Consider the following 24506-nt stretch of genomic DNA (forward strand, 5'->3'; position numbering starts at 1 on the left):
GCCCACCCCCAATCTCAATGATGACTTTAACCTTGCATTAAATCTTTTTATACTTTGGAAGATACTTCTATGTTTATTTCGAAGAAGCTCCAATCCTGTAATCGATGAAAGAATATATAATTGAAGCACCCTAATAATTCACAAAAAATATCACAAGTTATTACAAAAATATTAATATCTTTACATCGACCACAGCTATCAAAAAAAATTCTTGGTTTCCTCAAGTCGATAATATAGATTACAATCAGTTTACAAATACCGGAAGTGTTCTTATTAAAACAGCTTATCAGCACAGAGATTTAATCGCGGTCATTGTGGACGGGCATCACAAGCACACCCTCCGCACCACGCTCCTCACGACGTCTCGAGATCAACTGAGGCCGAAAGTCGAGGTTAGGTTAGCATGATGGCGGGAAATGCACTGTTCGTCTGCAGGCGATAAGACCTATCCTCATATAGTATCCTGTCATCGCCATGAGTATCCTGTCATCGCCATGATTCTTGTGGGCGTCCGATTTCAAACAGGACGTCGCCTAGACCTTCCTCAGCCACCGACGAATCTTCTCAGTTATTTGGGGGAAATTTTTGTCGGAGAAATTTTAGTCAGAAAAGCTTGACACATTTTCGTACAAACTTTTTGATTTAGTCTTCAATTTGCATTTGTCTTCGTACTCTGTATTAGTCTTCATACTATCATTGAGGTGCAATTGAGAGCATACAAAAATACACGTTGTTGTGTACCCAATCGAATGACGAGAATGCTCCATTTATGTTTGTTTTCTTCTCATTCATATAATTCGCAAAATCATATTAATTAATGGAGCTGGGTTTCACGCCACACCTCTCACCTTTAACTTTTATCAACGGAACGGATTTCTCATGAACTCAGGAAATGGTAAACCCAACCAACTGGCGCCGTGGCACCGTGTGAAATGTCAACCGGTGTGAATGCGTCCACCTCCAGGCTGCAACCACGATGGGAGATTTGTCATTCATTAAATCAGTTGTCTTGAGTGACAATTGATTAAAATTTGTGCAAGGTCAACTGTAGTTTCCTTTTCATTCTTCCAGTTATTCAAACTGTAGTTCAAAGGCTGTGCTATCGTGAAATTATATATGTTCCCAGGTCATTCCTTCAAAGCTCATCGTTGCTCGTTAGCTCGGTAAGGAATCCTTCAATTGAACGTGTTGAATGAAGAGGCAAGGTGATCTTCCTTTCAGTAGAAACGCAGTTTATATCACACAAGTATGTGTAGCCCGCACACTGAGCTCGTGACGTCAAACGTGGTGCTGCAGAAGTCGAGGAATTCTGCTTGAAGGAACCTCATTGGCCGCTGACCGAGAGTTATGCGAACTGCGCGAAGAACTTGTATAAGCTTCTTCATTTGAGGCTCGTCTCCTCATCAGAAAGGCTAAACAAACATGTCCAACTCTCAAACTCCTCAAAAAGGCGCCCAACTCAAACTTCTGCTCATGAAACACAGTAAACTATGTTCGAAATTAAAGATGAAGTAAGCACTTGGCCATTCCTAACTCTTCTTTTAAATCGCTTGTGATCCATCTCATGAAAAACGTTCCCAAAAAGCGCATTGCAAAGGATTAGTTTGCGCGTGCAGTTCAAGAGGTTGATTAATTGATGTTTACTCACTAATGAATACAAAGGCTCAAACTTTAGTGGAAGATTTCAAGAATTAGCTATCTCGTATTTTCTCAATAAAAATTAAGTTTTAAAATGAAACACGAATTATCGGAGATAAATCCGTTTTGCTGGCAGTCTTGTTTGAAAAATATAAACCCCTTGCTTGTGATGTAACATTGCTCTTATTTTTTTGAACTGCTTAAATTTGGCATTGAAGAGCTAGTAAAGTGGACGAAGAATTCAACCCAATATCGTCACTCAAAAACACGAACGTTAAGGAGTGTCACAAAAAGTTGCTTGTAAGATTTTTATAGAAATGTCTTTGAAATCTTGCTGGTATTTTGTTAGAAACGAGTTATTTTTATTATATGGAATATTATTATCTCCAATAATACTTACATCAATACCTAAGAGAGATCCCTTCGTGATGAAAATATTGATGTTTTATAACCCAAAATATTTAAGTTTCAATGCGTTCATCTCAAGAGATTTTTCTCACTGCTTGCGTGACTCATTCCTTCTGGCAAAGACTTATGTAGTATCACATCTGTGGCGGACTTGTTACAAACACCACGGTTGGGAAATGCAGGTTGTGCTCCTGCAACCTCAGACCCAGAGCATGATCTGATCTTGGCTTCTGAGAAGGGACAGTAAACTGAGCCCAGCTGTGATCATCGACGACTGAGTCATTCCTGATGACTTTTTATCCAGGAATGCCATTCCTTGGATGAGGCGTGTTACATGGGAAATAACGCGATTTCTAGATGGGAGGATTATGTACTACCAATGAAAAAAATATTCTGGTCCAGGAAACGTGCTTTGGACGCTTAGCTAAAACATAATTAATTAAGAACGGCGAGGACCAAAAATGCAAGCGTGCATGGTGGTGAATTCGGCGAAGACATGAACCATCACACCCGAAGCTGCTTGTGGACTCATTAAAAATTTCTGTTGCACATTCATTCATTTTTTCAATACTCTGATAAACAATTACTTGACTAAGATAAGGCTGGGAGGTGCATTTGTCCCAATCAGTATCAATTTAAACTAAAGTAAAGAAGATACTCTGATGAACGATTTACGACTGATTTTACACATACAAGTTTTTGTGTAAAAGTTCTCCGGGACTGGAAATTTTGCCCAATTCCTGTTTTCAACGGACTAAAAATGTCATTATCAAAAGGCTTGCGTCCATTAGAATTTCAAGAGCAATTGTGTAAACCAGCAATGATGCGTGATGTTGTTTACGACAGTTGAACTAATGCGGAAGAAGATGTTAAGTCGTGCGTCACATCCTGATCGAGGGCTGCAGTGAAGGAGAGTGGGCGAGTGTTGCTTGTAATGTGCTATTCTGAGGAGTTACTTATTCCAAAGTTATGCATGAAATTCGGTTTATAAGAAGATTTGTTGATCAATAATCTCGATCACGAATGGGCAAAACTTAGATTAAAGAATGAATTACGGTACAACTCAATTATTTTCGTAACTTTGAAGCGAAGTGACATAAATTTATCGTGATGTATCGGAAAAAATTTCCGCTCTTGGCATCGTCCAGATCTTAGCGTGCTTCAACTCAACATATCACTTATTTAGTAATGACTTTATTTTGTATGATTGGGACGATTTCCTGATGGAAAAGCTTTTTGTCTAAAACAACAGTTATCGGGAAGTAATTTAAAACTTATTAATGATACAAGATTGTTTTACTGTGAAGTGAGCTCCTCAACATCATCCAACGCTTGTTTCCACATTAGTTCAAGAGTTTCAAAAACTCGCAATTCATTTTAAACGAATTCATGAAATAAGAATAATCTACAACCCTAAATATCACTGTAGAAACATCGCATGTCGGCAGTCAACGTCTATCGGGTGGCTCCAGTGCTTAGTGTTCATCTGGATTTTGAGGTCAGTGTCGTTCCAGACTCGTGTGTGGTGGGTAGTGTGTGTTCTCTAACTTCTCTTTCCAATGGAAGAGCTGGAGTAGGTGAATCATTTCACTACTGGTTGCGTAATATCTTGATAACATATGGATGAGAGAATAAAGTTTGAAAAGGTAAACAAATTTCTTCAAAGTGATTTTTATGTTACAAAGAATACTGTTTGACATTAGTCATTGTTTACCTGGTCGAACTAGGACACAATTTAACCGCATCGATGTGTTCGGTAACGATGTCTTCGCGAGCGCGTCTTCTACTTCGTGGTTCGGGGGTGATTGCATAAATACCGCTTGTCTCAATAAATACCGTTTAGCGTAAATTGTTGGCAAATTATTAAAATCCAAGTTTCATTAAATCATTAAATAAATTTCTAGTTTAAATGATGTTCACTTCGTAATTACTGCCATTTTAACCCAAGATTAAATATATGTAAAATTCGTTCATCAAAGTGATATTAAAATATCTATTCAAATTCAAAAATCTTGAATGAGCATTAATATATGTCAAAAAGGCGAAGAAGCGGCCCTAGACAACCCAAACCAAAACTTTACTATAAATGTAGAGAGGTGTGAGCGCTGCTGGATTCGAGTGCACGTGGCGTGAGCTTAACTTTATAGTACAAAAATTAATGTTCAGTGTGTGAAAAGCAAGTTCTCCCAATTACTGGCGTTGAGTGCAAATTTTACAAGCCTTGAGTTTTCAAAAATAAAAAAAATTATTGTTGAGTGTGTAAATATTGGATTCTCATACTGCATGGTATTAAGCGTGCAAGCTTAGAGCTCACTGAAAGTACAAAAATTACTGTTAGCTTTATAAATATTGAGCGCGCCCGTGTCGAACGTATATAAAGCAAAAGATTTTAATTGTACTGTAATACAGAGTTTTCTTAGCTAAAATATTTCTAGTGATAATGTATGTATAGGCACGCTTATATGCAACTGTGTGGACCCAACCATTCGCTGCAACACAATTATGTCTGATAAGAAGACCTAGTTACGCCGATTAAAATGATGGGTCATCGATTGCTTGTTGGACTCCGAGAATTACGTTCACTTCGTTGACTCACGAGGGCTGTGCTGCGTGAATATTTTGTAATAACCTAGCTATTTTTATTGCCATTCAAACGAATTGTTTCCGGAGCTCCGCTCGCGGGTTCTTCTATGGTGCGTATATGCTATCGCAGATTGATAAGATTGCTCACGTGCTTATGTATGTGCTTAAAGGAATTTCAATCAGGGTTTTTACCGGATCTCCATAATAACTGAATTCTCCTACTCTAAAGTCTAAACGATACAAATATATGACAGTCTGTCACGGTAACTCAATCACAATGCCACTGAAATTTTAGGGCTCTTCCGACACGTGCTAGAGGTACGAGTAATTGTAGTCTCAATACACGCCCCATAGTCCACCAAACATGTTTAAAACAATAATTCTAGCCTCTGATATTCTTAAATATATTATAGTGGCACCTAACTTTTCTTTTCTGATTGATGGTTAGTTTTTGTAGCCAGGGCGTGATTTTAAAAAGTAAAGCGATCAGGGCAGAGGCGTAATTGGCGCTATTGGACCGAATTACCAGTTCGTATACAGACTGCATCAGCGTTTCCTGACCAAAGCTCCTTTTAAGTGTGGCGCAAAAATATTAATTTTTCCTCCTATTGGAAATCCTGTGGTTTTTGAATAAGTACATAATTCGTTTCATTTTTATTCCATTTATAGTTTATTACGCCTAAGATTGAATTTAAAATAAAGCGTTGATAGGTGAAGTGAAAGTTGTGAGGCCTACATGCATTTCTAGCACCTTGAACACTCAATTCTGTTTCACCTACAATGAATTTCAGTACTCTTAGTTTTTATGAAAGCAAACAATTGATATCCGTCATGTTGTTATTGAAGTCTTTTGTTGACAGATACATACTGTGAGATTTAAAAGATAAAGACAACATGAATTATTCAATAAGCAAGAGAGTGGAAGCAAGCAAGGGTTAACAAATAATTATTGAGGCAACGTAATGGATCATTGCCTTTTTATGAGTTATTGGCAACGTAACTATTTACGACCGAGATGAACACTGCAAGTAAGCAAGTCGGGGGTACCTATTATTGGCTGCGGTAAAGATAACTTTGCGTGAGAACATATAAAATCCTTTGCATCACTATTTTAATTTCATTTGCAAGTAATTGTGATGTGTCGTTAATTTTTCCTTCTTGAACGTTAGTAAAGTTGTGAAAGTAATTACTATACAATTTTTTAAACACGAGATAACATGTTTTACAATGCACCTAATTTTAGTGCTAGTTTAGATGTTATCTAGGAAGACAAGTCATTATAAACAAGAAATAATTGCTCGTAGTGCTAATCGAGGTGTAAGATGCCTGAGATGAAGATGGACGGAGATGACATCTCGGCCATGGCGGCCAGACGTAAGGAAGGCCGTAGGAAGTCCGATGCCTCAGGTTAGTTAATTTATAAATTATGTGGCTAACAGAAAACGGGTAAATAATCTAGCGTTCTGATTTACATATTTAATATATAAAAATTAAATTACATCTAACTGTATCTATGATGTTAGTTGGAAGTCAAACTACAGGTATTTATAACTGGAAACGATTACCTACTTTATTTAAAAAAAATCTATAAAACTCCTTAGATAAAATGAAATTCAGCTACAGTAGTAACTTACCTCATAAAATTTCAACCAGATGCTGTTTCAATAGAATAACGATTTATTCTAAAGAATAATTTCTTCAAAATGAAATCAATGTGTGAAATTCTTCGTACACAATAATGGTTATTCATTTTATTCACAATGTTCTTTTCCAGAGCTTTCTTTTAGCGGCTACACAAGCATGTCCCAGACGAAGGCACAAAATACATCGTTCGCGTCTTCCTTAAGCGTAGGACTGCAGAAGGCATCGCTGGCGCCCCGCAAGTATCCGTCAGAGGCTGTGTTGCGGATAGACAACTTCACCTCCGGCGACAACACACCTCTTTCTTCCCTGAGCCCTTCACCGACGCCTCCCCCCAGGGTATACATGCATACTTAACTTTTCTTGTGTCTGCATGCATGATCTCACGCAAGTGTAATATATACGGGAAATAAATGATGAAAGCTTAGTTAGACTCTACATACATTTAGTAACTATGAAGGGAACAACATAAAAAATCTTAGATAATAAATTACTAGCAGATTATATGTTTTTATATTAAGACTTAAGCATAAAAACGCATTTGAGAACAACCCCCCTACCCAGAAAAGCAATCTCTCGAATATGTATGTAGACAAAAAATACATATTTTTTTGTAAGTGAAGTCAATGTATGGTTATTCTTGTTATTTCACAAGATTTGTGAAATGTTGTTATTTCACAAAACTATTTCTCATTTTAAAGTGCAGAAGAAAGTTTCACAGACCTCGATACCCTGGAATCTGTATTTAGCTGTGGCGTGTCATGAGTCACGCAAAGTGATCAATACAGTTGTAGCCATCAAAAGCAGTTTTGTTTAGTGCTCAATGTGGCACAGCACGCACCACCAATCTTCTGCGTATTGACATTTGTGTGATGCAGAGAGCGGATCCTGACGAAAATGCGTTCCGTGGCTTGGCGCAACAGTTGCCGATGTCCAAAGACATCATTTCAAGCTAAATTTATTTAAAAAAATATTGCCGTAATAGCGTAGACAAACAAGTAATTTGAAACAAGAAAAAATGTTCTGAAAGAATGTTATCAGTTGTACCGAAGTAATTACATAAATATTTATTGAAATATTACGCCAACTTTTAGTGAGAATGCAACAATGCTTCTACAGAATTGGAACTTATTTGCCCTCCGAATTTGACTTTGATGAGCCAAAACTGTAACTGTTAAGTCAATATTTGAATTCCCCTGCTGGCCTCGCGTACACAAAGATAGAACAAACATCCAGTGTTCTTCTCGTTCATATTTCATTAACTGCTGCATACACGATTCCCAAAGAATAGTCCATTTTATTGTTAGAGTTTGTCAGTCGATCACCCCATTTTTAGAGGGAAGTATTTCATTTGTCTGATCTACCAACTCAGTTTCAACTTCATTTCAATAAAGTAGCCCAATGAAGATTTTGTATTCAGATACGACCTCTCCAATACTTAATCTTCATATACTGGATTTGATTTGTATTAGTACCGTATCTACTTGAACTTATTCGATATTTTTAACACACAATTAAATTGAATAATATTTTTGTGACATTTTCTTGATAAGTCAATATTCTCTGCTGCATATTGTTGCCTAGGTTGTTGCGACCCTAGGATTGCACTGGATTGTTCTTTTTGTTCTAATTTCACCACGGCACCTGTGCGTGGAGGCCCGTAGTTACGCCACGTTGTTTACGGCAGCGTGTTTACGTCGACCGGCGTCGACGTTTACACGAGGCGGGGCGCCAACAAGATAAAAAAGAGACGACCCTCGACAGATTGAGGCTCTTTGCCCAAATCTCGGGGGATTCCCTGAAACGAAGCCCAAAAACTGAGCCGCAAACTCAAACAAGTGTGCGCGAGAGGCGAGCATCGTTCGCGGTTGTTTTAATAGCATATGATCGCTTTAAGCCCTCGTTAAGGTTCAGCCTATGAAGCTGTATAAATGTTTAATAAAGCTTCTCAGTAATCATAATTCAAGGGATGGATTTTATATTTTATTCGCCGCTATATGTGAAAAAGAGCAAAATTATAATCTCTAATATATAATCTCTCTTTAATAAAATCAAAAATTCTAATATCTCTCTATAATCTCTATAAAAATATCTCTATAATTTAATCGCCACAATTTCTAATTATATCGTTGTTGCTTGCTTGAACAATGTAATTTAAGCACACTATGGTTAATTTTTACAAGTTTACTAGAACATTTGCTTAAGGATTGTTTCAAGAATGATCCAGTTAAAAAAACAAGTTGCATGAAGTCGTATCAGAAAATTGCACTAGCAAATGAGGTTAAAATTACCAGTCAAAGCGAGGGCGTTCGTAACCAATAACGACGTTTCAGCTGCCAAGCAACACTCAACAGATCATACTACAACTTCAACAATAGATCGAAACAAATGAGAATTGAGCGCCATACTTCAAAGTGATATCAGGAAACGATAAGTAGCTGATACGCGCTTGGATAACACATAATATACATTAAAACAAATGCACTAAAGCCACTCGTGGAAATAAAATCACATTCTGGAACATAATGAAGATAATCACTTGGTCTCACCTGCTAGCAGAGTAAGGTTCCATGCATGTTGGTTGGGTTTTATTTTTCTGGTTATGATAATTAAATATTATTTATTAATTTAAACAGAGGTTTCAATTTCTTGTTTTTCCATATCAAAATTTCGCTCCAAGAATGAGATACTAAGGTACAAATTGTCCTACACTAAATTTGGTGTAAAATTTCTCTAGGTATCAAGGGAACTGTTATTCGCTGCACGGACAAACTTGGCGCGTGATGGGGATACTTAAATATTCTTTCCAATAACCGTAGAGTTTTATAAATGTTTGTTCATGTTTGTTGCAATCCGTTTACCCGCAAATTTAGCAACATTTCTCTTTTGAATGGTTCGTATATTTGTCTTGATATCTGCAATTAAACTACAGCATGAATGTAATGGCTTATTACATACAAAACTACATGGCTATTAAACTACAGCATGGCTATTAAATAAGCTATACTTAGCTTATTTAATACATTTTTCTTTTATATGGGGAGTTTGCTTAACATGATAAACTTTTGATTTTGATAAACACTAAATTTTTGATTAGGCAATCTTGTTAACTATATCTTACACTGGTGTCCGTAATATTTACTAATTGAGCCTGATCACCATTTATTTTATTCAGTTGAATTGCACTCATCTTAACTTTTGAAAGTTAAGTAATTAATGCTGAGAAATAACTTGATTGATACGAATGTGATAACAGTTGACATTTAACTGCTCTTGCTTCATTTTCCAATTTAGCTTCACTCAATATCTTCAGGAGCTGCTCAGCACTAGAGCGCGTAAATTATTTAAGCGAAGAGCCAATCGATGCCACAGTAACGTGGCAGCTCGATCCCAAGACTTGGTGAATGAGGGTTAAGAACTCTTGAGTTTCTTGATGTGCACTCTTTTTATTTTGAAAATATCGGGTCATTTGTAAAACGCATGCATCATTCATGGAAAGCATTATCTATTGCGGTTAGTTTTTTTTCAAAAAGCGGCAAATGCAGCTGTCATTGGCGAAAAAATATTTTGGATATTGCATGCATTTATTGTAGGTAAATATTATTTATAGCTTGTGTATTTTTATGGATAGAAAAATCAATGAATTTAAAATTTCAGGATTTATTACTGTTGCGATGCATGCAGAGATTGTTATTGAACGGTTGTAATATCTTTAACTTCCATTCGTTGGCGACATCGCAGCCCATTTTTTTCTGTAACTCACGATTATGTATGTCCCATCGATTTGCACGATATTCGTATGGTTTGCAACTATTAACAAGTAACACACAACTTCAATATATGGTCGTAGAGAAGTTTTCGTTAGGTTCTCAACGGCTCCCACTTGTCGACATAACTCTGCAATTTGTACTAATGGTATAGCACTGACATATAGCTACGTTTTGAGTGTCCGAAATTTGTACAATCCATTTGCCACCGTCAAATTTCTGACATGAGGGCACAAATTTGCATTCTCTGTTCTCAGCTGTACATTCTGCATTAAGCAACTCACTTTAATTTTTAATAAGATTGAATGTGAAAACTCGTTAAACTGCTTACTTTATCAATATGGCATTCATTCATCGCATATGTTGGATACTTACCGCAGAAAAAACTTTTGATCGTGTATTGGCTGGCTGCAACGAACCGTTGCCATGACAACAGCGTCTCGTGGTTCCACATTGCAGCGAATTGATCCCGCAATACCAGTAATGATCTGGATAAATTCTTGCCACGGCCTCAAATGCTGAGCACAAGTCAACGTTGCAAGTATTTTGTTTCGTTTTTGGTGTTAAACAAACATCGTCAAGTGGAGAAAAACATAAATAATACATATTCTGAAGCGTGGCCTATAATCCTCTGATAAATAAATCATCTTAGTTACTCACTCTTTCTGTTAAAATTAAGGAAATGTTACAAATTAAATTAGTTGCATTTTCCCCTAGAACTCTTAAAAATCCAAGAACGGAAAAGGTTCATATCTGATTTTGGTCAGATATCGAAATGTCAGTTCTTTGGAACTGACATTTCGCGTCTGTCGCCCGCGATCGCAATCAATGCAGAGTCACATATACCGAACTTTAAGCAGGTCAAGGCCTTCCTTATAATGCATATTTACTGGACGTAGATGATTAAGTTGGTCTGCTCGTAGGGTCGAGTATTCGGAATAAGGAATTTAAATAGGTTAAAGAGTAAATATACATAATTAAGAATTACTGGTATATATATATTACGTGAATTTATGAGATTTTTGAAAAAAAGTTCTCCTGCGTAAAAAATTCTTTTTAGCATAATTGGGCTATCAGATGCACAATTTAAAGTTCCGGTCAATCTTTGCCCAAACTTTTTTGCACCAACATAAGTAGTTTTCAAATATATTTATAATCACAAAAGTAAAGTGAAATGTTCTGACTAAATGACGGATTGTAATAATATATTTTGACTATTCGACTAAATTCACGTAATTAAATCATCCGTTATGTATTTAACTGAGTTAAACCTGTCAATCCAACTGTCTTTTAAGCTTGATTGAGGTGCTGTTGGATTTTCTACATTTATTATTTTACGTCTCTTTAGATAACCATGATAGATTATTGTTAAAAACAGAAATGTAGTAATGATTTTGTGAGAAGCCTAGTTGTGTCATCGATACTAAAATATTAGTTAAATTCACCTAAGAAGCAGAATGAACTTGTCACCATGCTTTTAATTTGTCATCTCTCCTTTAATTTGTCATTGAACTGTCCTGACGTACTAGTTTCGCGACCGCCAGCCTGACCTAGCAAGCTTTATCTTATCAAAATTGATAACCACTATAGTTTTCGGAGGCGTTCCAGGAAACCATCCGTTGCGGTATTTTGATATTAATTGTTTTCATCAGTAAAAGTATTTTCTTGCTTTTTCTCGGCGGTCACTCTTTTTTTCTGTTTTATTTCTTTTCAGCGGTAGAAATATTTCACTTTATTGTTTTTAACAGTAACAATGATCTTAAACCTACAGGCAAAATGTTCTCCCGAACAATTTTTAACCTAGCTTTAAATAATTTTCAACTTTAATAATTTTTAACACTTGGCGAACCTTGAAATGTTGCAGGTGTACGAGACGAAAGGATTTTTGAAGGATGTGATCGCTAGAGAACCTCGACAGCCCCACAATGCGGCTCTGTTCCAGAGTTACGACGGCTCGACCGTGAGCCGCAACAGCCTGCCTCCGCTTGTCACCGTCGAGGTGAGCTTGGCTGGAATTGAGACTTAAAGGTGCTTGCTTCTACACGGGGACAGTGCTGGCGGCAAGTAGATCTGACAAATGCCAAATGTCTGCCGCTTGGTGTTTTTCCCGCAAGTAAGCTCAGACACGAGGCAAGTTTAGGGGTCGGCGTGCCGGTATTTAGTCGTTACCGGCACGGTGGCACCTTAAACTTGCCTCGTGTCTAAGCTTACTTACGGGATAGACACAAAGCGGCAGACATTTGGTACTTTTCTGATCTACTACTAGCCGCCAGGTACTCTCCCCGTGTACAAGCACCTTTTGCCTTTGCGTGGTGAAAATTTAATAATAATTAAGATTCCTCGAATCTATGAAATGAACTGTCCGACTTCTTCATATACCTATTGGTGCTCTAATGGTTAAATGTATCGGTCCAAACATTATAAATTTATTTACAAAAAAGTGGACTGAGCGGAAAAAAATTCGCATATACCAGCTAGCAGCACGTTGGATTAGCTCAGGCGCTGTGACGACATTTTCTTATTTTTGATTATGCCAATAGCTTTAGATGAAGACGCCGAGTTCACAGTTTTTGATGTGTTAGATCAACAGTCGAAGTAGCGTGCTTATTAAAGGAATGGACGCTCTATTATAAAATACCTTGTGGGCAATTGACACTATCTCAATTTGAAAGAAAATGGCGGGAGGTGAGAGGGTATGAGAAGCACCTACAGAGAAATGAAGACAAGCAAACAGAAGGAAAATGAAAAGACAGGTACTCTCCTCCTTGTCCTGGATTACACAATACTTGTCGGAATCCTGCTAGGTGCATCGTAAGAAATGAGTGACAGTGTGTGACCAAACCTATTGCCGAGCACACTAATGTCGCACTAGCCACATAACTCCAGTATCAATAATTAATTCTCAATAGCAATGCTTCATTTTGACAAATCAAATTTCTGCATCACGTCATAAAAAATACCGTTTATTTAGAAAAAACTTCCCCCATCTTTATCGTTTATGTATAATTCGTTGTTTAGAGTTACGCGCTGACGCACTATTTCCAGGTGCATGGCACCACGGTGGCAGCTCTGCTGCACTCAGCCCAGCACGTCTCGCTGGTGTCGGCAAGGCTGGTGGCGCGGCTGCAGATCAAGAAAGACGTGCAGTCAGACATGCCCGTACCTCCTTCCCCTCTAGCCCCAAACGGTGAGACCATTTGGGGGTAAGAGAAAACGGTCATATCAGCTCACAAAAGGCCAAAACGGCCCAAATAACTAGCCACATAACTCCAGTATCAATAATTAATTCTCAATAGCAATGCTTCATTTTGACAAATCAAATTTCTGCATCACGTCATAAAAAATGCCATTTATTTAGAAAAATTTCCCCCATCTTTATCGTTTATGTATAATGCGTTGTCTAGAGTTACGAGCTGACGCACTATTTCCAGGTGTATGGCACCACGGTGGCAGCTCTGCTGCACTCAGCCCAGCACGTCTCGCTGGTGTCGGCCAGGCTGGTGGCGCGCCTGCAGATCAAGAAAGACGTGCAGTCAGACATGCCCGTACCTCCTTCCCCTCTAGCCCCAAACGGTGAGACCATTTGGGGGTAAGGGAAAACGGTCATATCAGCTCACAAAAGGCCAAAACGGCCCAAATTCTAAATTAACCAGTTAACTGAAAACTTCCGGTATACTACCAATTCTCTTTTACGCTATTTTGTCTTAATAATATGCGTTTAAAAATTACTTTTTAAATACAACACTTCTGAAGAATGCAGTGTCTTTGATGTTACACATGTACAATAAATTAAAAAAATTAATTATCAAACTTGTTTAATATTTGAAAATTTTGTCAATTTTCAAAATTATTTCTTCTGACAACTGATTCATGCATTGTTTCTAACTTTATGAAAGTGTGCAAAATTTCAGATCGATTGGACAGGTAGAAGTGTGTCAAATATGGATTATAAGATTGGGAGCAGAGAAAATTATTTTCAAATTTTTTAAGATTGAAATTTTTTTAATTTTACATTTGTTTACTCTGTTAATTGATTCATGCATGGTCTCCAACTTTACGCAAGTGTGCAAAATTTCAGATCGATTGGAGAGGTAGAAGTGTGTTAAAAATCGATTATAAGATTTGTAGCAGACAGACAGACAAACAAACAAACAAGAAGTGAAGTTAAAGAGAAGTGTTGTAAAAACAGTCAAAATACGCAGATAAATAGTAAGCAGAGCCATGCATTGAGTTCTGTNATAGGTTTTGCATTCCTTAGGCAATTTGTAGGTCCTATTTTGGTCAAAATCGTATTAATGAAGTTTTTGTACTGATGATGGAGCTGGACTCTGATAAGTTTTCACTGCAGACAAAATGAATTTTTTGGCGTTTTCTTTGATTTAAATGTGCTATACTGATTTATAAAATGTGTTCTAAATTCATGTAAAGAAAAGAGCACTTGTTGCCCTCATGTGATGGTACCCTCATTTTAATGGTGACTTCGAATCTTAATTCCGCACCAAAGGATGGGCAACTTAGACGTCGTCCACCGCATGTAGATTGAGTCTCTACAAACAAAATTAGCGGAGCCTCACATACACGACATACTGTACATACGACATTCACCAGATGCAAACGATCAGTCACATGCAGGCTATATCAATCATACAGGTCATTTTTTCGTAACAAGAAAACGATCACTTATTCGCCACATGCGATCGATCACTTGTTCGCCACATGCCACCGATCACTTATTCGCCACATGCATACGATTAGTTATTCGCCATGCACAAACGATTAATTATTCGCCACGGGCAAGCGATCACTTATTCGCCACGTGTGAGCAATCACCTATTCGCCACATGCACACGATTAATTATTCGCCATAAACATAGATCAATTATTCGCCACATGCGAGTGATCAACTTATTCGCTACGTGCACATGATTAGTTATTCGCCATATATATACGATCGACTATTCGCCTCCTGCAAACGATCAATTATTCGCCACAATCGATCAATTTTTCGTCAACTATTCGCCAATCAATCAACTATTCGCCACATACAAACGTACACGTATAACGATCATTTATCCGCCACTCAGGACCGCAAAAACGCACCGGGAAAAACAGGTAACCCAGTCTGCTTTTCTTACTAGTTTAACTTTGATTACACGGGTCTGAAAAAAATCTGAAAATTGTTTTATTTCTGAGAGGGTTACTGTTTTTTTTGCACTGATTCCATTTTGGGTCATGATAACTTCAAATAGTGCCTTGAAAGGGCATTAATTTGAATTGAACTCTCATTTCCCACCACAATATCGATGAATTTTTTTTTTTAGAATTTTTAACGACGTCAATATTTTAAGCTGTCCGTTTCCATGTTATGCGATTTATAAAGCGTGAAAGTGCACATCCAGCACTAGTATTAGTGATCATCAAAATTTGTTAGAAACAAGAAAATAGCTAAATATTTTTAATCATAAAGTGTTAGACAATGATTTACTATCGACGTGTCAAGTGTTCATGGAATAAAATGACGCAGGAAAACAGTGAATAATATCACCATTGCCTCACTATTATTTGTTAGCGTGAAGTTTTTACGGGAAAATTATAGCAGAAGTATTTCCGTTCTTTTGACTTTGCCGCTGTTAAAATGCATTTTTTTCAAACGACATTGCCAATCATTATTCATTAAAATTGAGTCCCAGCAATCATTAGACGTAGACTCAACGTCAACGATGTTACAGCGTTAGTGGCGCGGTGGAGCGGATTTGCCTAACTGGAGCGCTCCTCTTGTACAGACCGAGGAAGAATTTTGTATAGAAGAAATATATATAATATATATATAATACATTGGGGGTTTCAAATTAACGAATTTAGCAAGACAACTTTGATACTGATACTGGTGATATTTTACTTGCTATTTTTGGTTTAGATTATAATAAACTGATAAAATATGAGCCATTAAAATATACGTTTAAAAATTAATTTTTAAATAAAACCTTTCTAAAAAATCCAGTGTCTCCAATGTAAACATGTACAATTAATTTCTAACTTTAATTTCGAATATTAAAAAAATATTTTTTAAATTATTTTAATGCATAAAATAAATTAAAATTTCAAAATTATATATTCTGTCAATTGATTCGTTCATTATCTCCGACTTTACGCAAGTCTGCAAAATTTCAGATAGATTGGACAGGTAGAAGTGTGTTAAATATTGATTAAAACATTTGTAGCAGACAAAATTATTTTTTCAGTTTTTTAATATTAAAAAAAATAATTTCAAAATTATTTATTTTGTCATTTGATTCATGCATTGTCGCCAACTTTACGCAAGCGTGCAAAATTTCAGATCGATAGGATAAGTAGAAGTGTGTTAAATTTCGATTATAAGATTTGTAACAGACAGACAGACAGACAAACAAGAAGTGAAGTTAAAGAGAAGTGTTGTAAAAATAACATAATTAGATTAAGATCATCCAGATTGAGAGAATCAATGTATTACAATTGGACATGTTACTGAAATTAATCGGCTTTCAAGTCAGGTATTTTGATTAAATTGGAAATTTCTTGCTTGAACCGTGCGGCTTAATTAACAATTATAAGTGTTATACTTGATCCAGCGCAAGCATCGCGGCTCTGAAAATGACGAAAAAGCTCCATTAACAGGCTGAAGAGTAAGGATATTTTCATGTATGAAGGTCTTCAGAGAAATTATGTAATCGACTAAAGGTCAGGAAATTCTGTTTTAGAGAATCGTGAAAAAATTTTCCCATATATGATGATGGCAAAATAAATTCCGTAAAAAAGTAAAAACACATATTTAGTTTCGTATGATCGCGCGGTAGGAAACTTTCGCGCTTCATAGTGTAATTAAATTTTTTAAACGAATATTAGTAGGTACGGAAACGGAATGGCTTTAATTTTTAAATGGAAGCAAAATGAGTTAAAAAATATTAGAGAATAAAATTTCTCACTATATTAATATAGGACTTTAATGTCTGAACCAAGCAAAGATAATTTGAATTCAATTTCGTCACATAATTATAATTGCTAAACTTGGTTTCAAAATATAACACAACAGGAAATTCGATGAAATTTTTTTTTTCGCAGGAAGTGGATCTGCCTGGCTAATAGATGGTTGCTTGAGATACTTGGAAATCTCCCTTAAAGGAACGAAGTTTGTAACACAATTTTTTGTAGGTGAGTAATATACATTGGAAGTGAGAGGTACAGGTAAGTATGGGGGTTGGTGCGTTACATGGACTAGCGATAGTTCATGGATTGCTCGGTCTTTTAAGATGCAACTACAGTTCATTTAAAATACTTTTAGTGTATTTGTTTTATCTGCCCTGAAATTTACTTGAATCGCAAGCACTAATTTACCATATACTTCTATGATAATATTTCTTTCAACTGTATTAATTAAGAATAAGTCGCAAGAGCTCTCAATTAAACATTTATTCTTTCCAGCTCGTGATTTGCCAGCCGATATCATCCTTGGCGTTGATTTTTTAAGAAAAACCCAAATGCGTCTAAATTTTTCGGAGAGCTGCGCTTTTTTCTCGAGTGGTGGAAAAGACGTCAAAATTCCGTTCTTATCATCCAAAGAAGTATCGGATCATCAGCACGTCGCATCTACGGCCGCTAGAGCACATTCCTCCAATTTCTGATAGCGAAAATCTGTGTAGTGTTCAGGCAAAGACTGGAGCATGGAATAAATAAATTTTTTGCATGTTACGCGTTAATCGTGAATTCTGCATTCACGAGTGATATGGTTACTCTGTGCTTGCAACAATAATCAAGAGTGAAGGTTATATTCTATGTTATAATGTAAATGTAGGCAAAGGTTCCGATAACAATTAATTGTAGCCTTGTTGCATGATATTTTTGCTAGAAATGAACAAGGTATGTACTAACTTCATAAAAATGATAGCAACACCATCATGATCCCTTGTCATTTATTATTCACCAATGAGCAATTTCATTTGTTTTTCTCGTAAATTTCCTTCCGAAATAAGGCAAGTTTATGCTAATGATCTTTTCCAGCATCGTGCACTGTTGGGGTTAAGAACAGGTTAAATATTCTAAATATTCAATGTCTCTGCAGCCTTGACGAATAGATGCGGCTCAAATTAATAGCGGTACTGTATCCGAACAGAGTTAAAATAGTTTTAAACTGACTTAACAAACCCTTTTATTTCTTATGATCAATTTATTCGAAAAATTATCCGGTTTAGGTTAAAACCAATTAGCGAAATTTACAAGCGAGTTGTAGCTACCATAAATAATTATTTCAAAATATTAAACTCGTTTCCCACTATAGTCGTTATTTTCTCGGTCAGGTTTAGTAAGGTGGATTACATTTCCAGGTAATTGGATTCAAAATATTTTACGAATTGTCTAAAAATCATTGGTAACTCTCCTGATACTATTTTATGCAGCCTGCTGAACGTAGTTATAATTTTGATGGAACTTAAGACATTGAATTCTTTTGCAAGCATTGCACAAGCAAGCTGCAACGGTTAGTGCATTGATGTGAACTAAAGTACCTGAACAACCCATATAAAAATAAATAATGTGAAATGATTGTTGTTGAATGATGATGTTGAGTATCGTCATTTTCAGACACAGCATTTATTTTGCGCCCTTAACTACTAGGCTTTACCAGTTGTTAGGCATTACGAATCCGACGTCATTTGTAAATTCTGTTACCTTCTGTTAATTAAATTTATTAGTATCTTGTGTTGTAGCCTGCTGTTCAGCTAATGAAGAACTACGGGCAGCTCAAAATATCTATTCCTTTTGTGATTAACCATCTTCTTCTGGCTTGCTAAATTGTAATGATATTTTACGCTTTTTTGTCGCTATTAACTAAGCCACAGCTTAAGATCGTCATCTTGGAGTCTATGTGTTGAGAAAATGCAAATTGGCCCGAACTTGAACATAAATAATAAAGGAGCTTAATAATTTGCATTTAGCGCGTTTGTATTAACAAATTCAGTATACATTTATTCATTCTACGGAGACCAGAGACGGTGAATTAAGAATGTAGTAAGTGAATGCGTATTTACTGTCTATCCTGCATGATATTATGTTAGTGGAAATGTAGGAGGAATTGCTGGTGACTGTTTTCATTGTATAAAAATTTAACTGAACGTATCGCACGCAGTACCTTAAAACAAAGTTTTCACAATTGTTCAGCATTTTTATCACTAGCAAGCATTAGGCTGTGAGACATTTAATTATAGGCTTTTCAGTGTTTTTTTTTTTTGTGTGCGTGTGTGTGTGAAACTTTCAGTGATACACTCTCCAAGCAAAAAAATCCTTCATCTTTGCTCTGTTTAATATAATTCTCGATTATGCAACGATGTTCTTTATCGTTCATATGCATGCTTTATATAGTCGTGGAATTTATATTGAATACAGGAAACTGGGTTATATCGCATTAATTTTAATGTGTTTTGTAGAAAGTTTGGATCTCAATATAGTGATGAAAAAAATTTGAACTATTAGTTCTCAGGATGATTTGAACTGATAAGGGGTCATTTAATCTGATTTGACGTCACGCTATCTTATCTGATAAACTTGTACGTATTTGCATACAATCAATCTGTAATGATTCATGAACTGTTATGTTCACCGGATTCATCCACTGGCATTAGTTCAAGGGTTATTGGGTTATTTCACTTTGTTAATTAAGATTTATTTTAAGACAATTGAGTCTAGAGATAATATCTACGATATCTTATTAAGATATTAAATATCTTATTAAGACATTCAGTCTAGAGACAACATCTGAGCCCTGGATTATGCATTTGCCATTAGGAATGTTAACGAGGTTTTGAAGTCAAATAAATCAGTTACTGCAGTGCCTTGTACAAAAATATATTTCAAATTATTTTAAAATTTTATTTTGAGTCAAAGCCTAACTCATAAGATGCAAGCAATTTTCCAGGAAGCCGTTATCTTAGCTGCTATTTGCTTGAGTATATATAAAATAATTATATATAATTTTTTAAGCGTAAACAAAAAAAAATCCTATTAAATGAAGAAACTTTTCGAGATTATCTTCGTACCTGAGATTCAATAAATGTTTTAACCAGAGTTGACGCGTTCGCACGCATTCCTCGAATAAAGTTCGTGCTGTAGTCACATCTCATGTGTCACTAAAATTTGTACCGCGATTTTCCTTCTCATTTTTTTGCGATCATTCAACAATTATTTCTTATATTTTGTTCTGTTAAATTAATAATCACATTATCAAAAGTGTCTTATCTATTTTCGATTTACTAGCAAGTCATCTTAAAAAATTTCATCTGTTTAGGTTTTACTAGCATTTTCATCTAGAGAAACATTCTGTGTTCGCGATAATTAAATACGCGTCACTTTCATTCGGCTAGTCATGAAGCACCTGACGCTTCACCGGTGATGAGCATTTGTGTTAGTGTTTTTGTAATTTTATTTTGAGTTATTTATAAATTTTTATTGTGCTTTTTTTAATTTTTCGTGATTATTTTTGACAGGAATGACTCAGGTCAACTTATTCCTTGTCACAGTTTCAGTTTGTTTTTCTTCTTTTCTGAACTCAGTTATCTATCACGATCAGTTAGCTTCAGGGCGAGCCGTCCGCTGGATTTATTTTGGGTTCATATTTTTTGTTCTTTCAATAATTCCTTATTTTGATTTAAGTTGCATATCAAGCATTCAACAGTGCCTTCGTTACTAGTAAAGTTTCATGCATACCAAGTTCACTTCCCTGCACGGTTAAAGTTTGGTTGTCTGGCTGGCGCTGACGTGTGAGAGTTCGGAAGTCACCTTTTCGCTTACATGCAGTGCTAACAGCAGTGTACGTGTCGTGCCGAAATCACGGAATAACCGATCCTATGGAATCGGCGGCCAGTTAGCCGAATCTGTAGAATAAGCATTTCTATACTAGTATATGAATCTGGGGTTAGGTCAGTCAGCCGAGTTATTTTTTTAATATTTAAATATAAAGAAACTTGACCGACCTTGACCTAACCTTTTCTAACTCTAACTGTCTATTTATATTCTAACCCTAATGCCCAATTTTCGGAATCAGCGACAAAATGGTGATTATACGGCAAGCTGGCTGCTGATTCCATAGAATCGACAATTAAGCGATTTCAGCACGACATACGCAATTAGGTAAGGTGCATCAAAATGCTCTGCGACGAATAAATTATAACTACCTTCACGCGAGGCTTCTGAAGTTGATATATACATGTATTTTGTGTCTGATTAGCATGTCATGTTATTTAGATACTATTGATAAATAATCTTGTCAGCGGGCGACAGATAAGCGCACTCGAAACTTGAGGTTGTGACGCCGTGTTTAGTGTACTGCTGTCAGCTTAGACGGTCACTTGCTGGTTCTCTTCATACCAACACTGACCCTCTTTAATTATCAAGAGTGAGTTGAAAAGGAACTAATATGTGGAAATACTAATAATATGTGGAACTAAAAACTCTATAAACAATTTTTATGTTGACTTCGAAACCTCTATTCAAGTGTTCATAATATGGATATTGCTGATCAGATTTTGATTTGGTGAGATAACGTTTGTGGTATGGCATCCGTAAGATTAGGAACTGCATTTAAAGCGGAAAAATAGATAAATTTTACATATGTTTGTGGTGTATGTTCCGTAAATAGTCATAATTATGCGTGTGCAATTTTTGGACGAGTAATTTAGAGGTCTTTTTGCTATCCATACCGCAGGTTAGGCAGTTAAAACATTTCACTTGAACTTTTTTTTTTTCAACTAAATGCTTATGTAAACAAAATCTTTCAGATTTTCCGTGCCAGTCCCGTATATTGAGATAATTATATAACATTTCAGTTTAGATTTTGTCCTGAGCATTTTGTGTTTGAGTGGAGAGTGCGGAGCATGAAATGCTAATGATTTTGAATCTGAAAAGAGAAATAAAATTACGGAAACGGGATAGTTTAAACCTAGCATAACTGAGGTCGAATATATTAGATATAAGTATTTATATATGTATAGATAAAATGTTTTTTTTTTTACTGAAAGTGTTCGATTTCTCGAAAAAAATGGAGAACGTTTATCTGGTGAAAAAAATAATAATAATGAGTTAATGACGTAAGCTTGCATCATTTTCAGAATTCACTGGTCTCCTTCAGTTACATAAAATCGAAGCATACAAAATAAAGACACTTCAAGAGAATTAAAAATTGGAACTCATTCGTGAAGAAAAGGCAAGATATCATTGTCCATAAGGTTGTGGAATTAGAGCATGCAATTTGTTAATAAATAACTCTAATTTTTAACAGATTATTTATTTTATGAACTGAAATATACTGTACATGATTTTAGCTGTGAGCTCCTTAGAATAATTTCGAAAAAATTGCTATTCCAATGTACATATTTGTAGGTCAAGCAAGAATGAAGTTTCCTTAGAGTGCAGGGAAATACTCGGGCCGATTCGCCGCAAAGATTCAGATTCTGTTTCATCTGAGATGACGAACAAGGCGATTAAGAATTAACAAATTTTTTGTGATATTCGAAGAACTGAGGCGAGGTTGACACCCACAAGCTACGGGATAATGGAGTCTGAAAACCAACCGTCAGCAAGAAACTATTCTGAAATTAAGAGTTCACCTGCGAAACCGCAACGACGGAGCCAAGAAATAGTATCAACAAATTCAACTGCCTCTGAGGCGTGCGATGTAAACTTCATCAGTGAATCATCAGTCAGTAAAAATATTTCAATTAATTGCGATGTTTCGAAAGTTGACACGCAGCATATCCACGAAAATAACAGCAAAGACGATAACTGTGGTAACAAGTCAGCGAGACGAGAAGCTAAAAGCTTGACATCGCCGTTGTCGGACAAAAGGAGGGCGTGGTATGACGTAGGGTCGTTTATGCTGATGGATCAGGAACAAAATATTCTTGATACTATGAGTAAAGTTGAATTTGAACAAATGCATTTTGTTTTTAACGATGTTCGCGAAAATCATAGTGCAAGTGATGAAAAACCACACAGTCCGTTGTTTGAAACTTCCAGTGATGGGAGTTGTTCAGGCTTTTCACCCGCACGGACCAACGCGACTTCCAGTTCCACATTGGATAATGAAGAGGCGCCTCAATCAATTTCACCGGGAACATCATCTGAAGAGGTCCTAAGCAATGGTATGTCACTAACAACATCAATTGAGGAAGGTAAATCAGAAAACTCACTTTCCATAGAAAATGAGAGTCAAATATTTCCAGTGGACAATATATCGCATATATTGGTTTGTGAGGAAAGTGCCACACAAAGGCTATCAGTCGATAAGAGTTCAATAAATACTACAGGTGAGCTTAACAATGCCGATGAAAACCTTGACGAAGAATCCAAAATTTTCCTACCTTCAGCGATTGCTGTTGTAAAACAGACTTACGCCGAGATGAATTACAACCGCTACTCCTACAGGCTCCGATACAGTAACCCATTTCAGTCTCCCGTGAGTCCTGCTCTTGACTTATCATCGAAAAAGACGGATACTTTCGGCACTCTGCATCGTAAATTCCGAAAATCGATTCGTAAAAACAGCAAAACTAAACCAGAAGTTCCTGAAGTTTTTCTAGTGTCGATGAAACTATTCCTGAAAAAGGAAGAAATTCATGCCAAGGAGCTAGAGGCACTCATCACACACACAGAATCCTACGGTGATCCAGTAACTGATGAATGTCTCTTAATGCTGAAGACAATGAAGGCTTCGTGCGATGCAATAATAGAACATGCATCCAAGAGGACACTTAGCATCGGACTATTTGTCGAAATATTTTTCAAAGAAATTGAGCGTTTGAAGGTTCACGCAAACGTCTTGAAAGTTGCACGCCAAATCGAAGTCGCTGCATATGACAAGGACAAAAGATATCTACTCTCACTCCTTGAAAAGTTGTTAGTTCTCAACCAAAAACTTCCCTACTATTGTCAGACTCTTCACTCTTGGCTCGAGCTCAGGCCATACGAAGACAATAGTGGTCTGGGAGACTTGATAGACGTGCTTGAACAAATACGCTTCGACAGTCTACTGCCGATTTAAGTTCCTTGATCTTTGGTGTCCACACAACTACAGGCGAAGGAATCCATTTATTATTGTAGAAAATGAAAATGTAAAAATGTAGATGAAAATGTAAAAAGTGTAGATCGTTACTTCAGGTTTTTACTTTAATTTACTGTTCTTCCTGTATAAACAGTAAAATAAGATTAATTATATCTCAACCTCTGAGCTTACCAATGCAAAAGTTCTAACAATAGGTGAAGTCAAATACTCAAAACAAATATTATTAGCAGATCTTTACGCTTGTAATACGTGATCTTCTATAGAATGAAATTCACTTGAAAATCGTGTATTATTTCAACTGATATCAATAACATGAACTCCACAATCAATCGTGTTGCTAGAGAAAGGCAATTGGTTTTGTTAGAGGAAATTTAAGCACACGGGAA

General features: G+C 36.3%; 1 protein-coding gene across 5 annotated transcripts; it reads left to right on the top strand.

Annotated features, from left to right (window-relative positions):
* The first annotated feature begins 5828 nt into the window (after nucleotides 1-5828).
* On the top strand, nucleotides 5829-24272 carry LOC108679104. Of its 5 annotated transcripts, XM_047884530.1 has the most exons (7): nucleotides 5829-6036; nucleotides 6404-6609; nucleotides 11902-12036; nucleotides 13469-13610; nucleotides 17136-17225; nucleotides 17496-20465; nucleotides 22169-24272. In XM_047884530.1, exons 1-6 carry the CDS (start codon nucleotides 5952-5954, stop codon nucleotides 17693-17695), a joined length of 858 nt encoding a protein of 285 aa, XP_047740486.1. In that variant the 5' UTR covers nucleotides 5829-5951; the 3' UTR covers nucleotides 17696-20465; nucleotides 22169-24272. The 5 variants fall into 5 exon arrangements, with proteins under 5 accessions (XP_047740486.1, XP_047740484.1, XP_018023194.1 ...); XM_047884528.1 differs by lacking the exons at nucleotides 5829-6036; nucleotides 6404-6609; nucleotides 11902-12036; nucleotides 13469-13610; nucleotides 17136-17225 and having other exon boundaries at nucleotides 18022-20465; XM_018167705.2 differs by lacking the exons at nucleotides 5829-6036; nucleotides 6404-6609; nucleotides 11902-12036; ... (1 more) ...; nucleotides 17136-17225; nucleotides 17496-20465 and adding an exon at nucleotides 21027-21456.
* The last annotated feature ends 234 nt before the right edge of the window (nucleotides 24273-24506 follow it).

Source organism: Hyalella azteca, unplaced genomic scaffold, assembly GCF_000764305.2.
Source record: "Hyalella azteca isolate HAZT.00-mixed unplaced genomic scaffold, Hazt_2.0.2 contig15466, whole genome shotgun sequence".
NCBI lineage: Eukaryota > Metazoa > Arthropoda > Malacostraca > Amphipoda > Hyalellidae > Hyalella > Hyalella azteca.

Coding starts and splice junctions, on each gene's coding strand:
- LOC108679104 (XM_047884528.1), top strand. CDS start 22,612: ATGGAGTCTGAAAACCAACCGTCAGCAAGAAACTATTCTGAAATTAAG.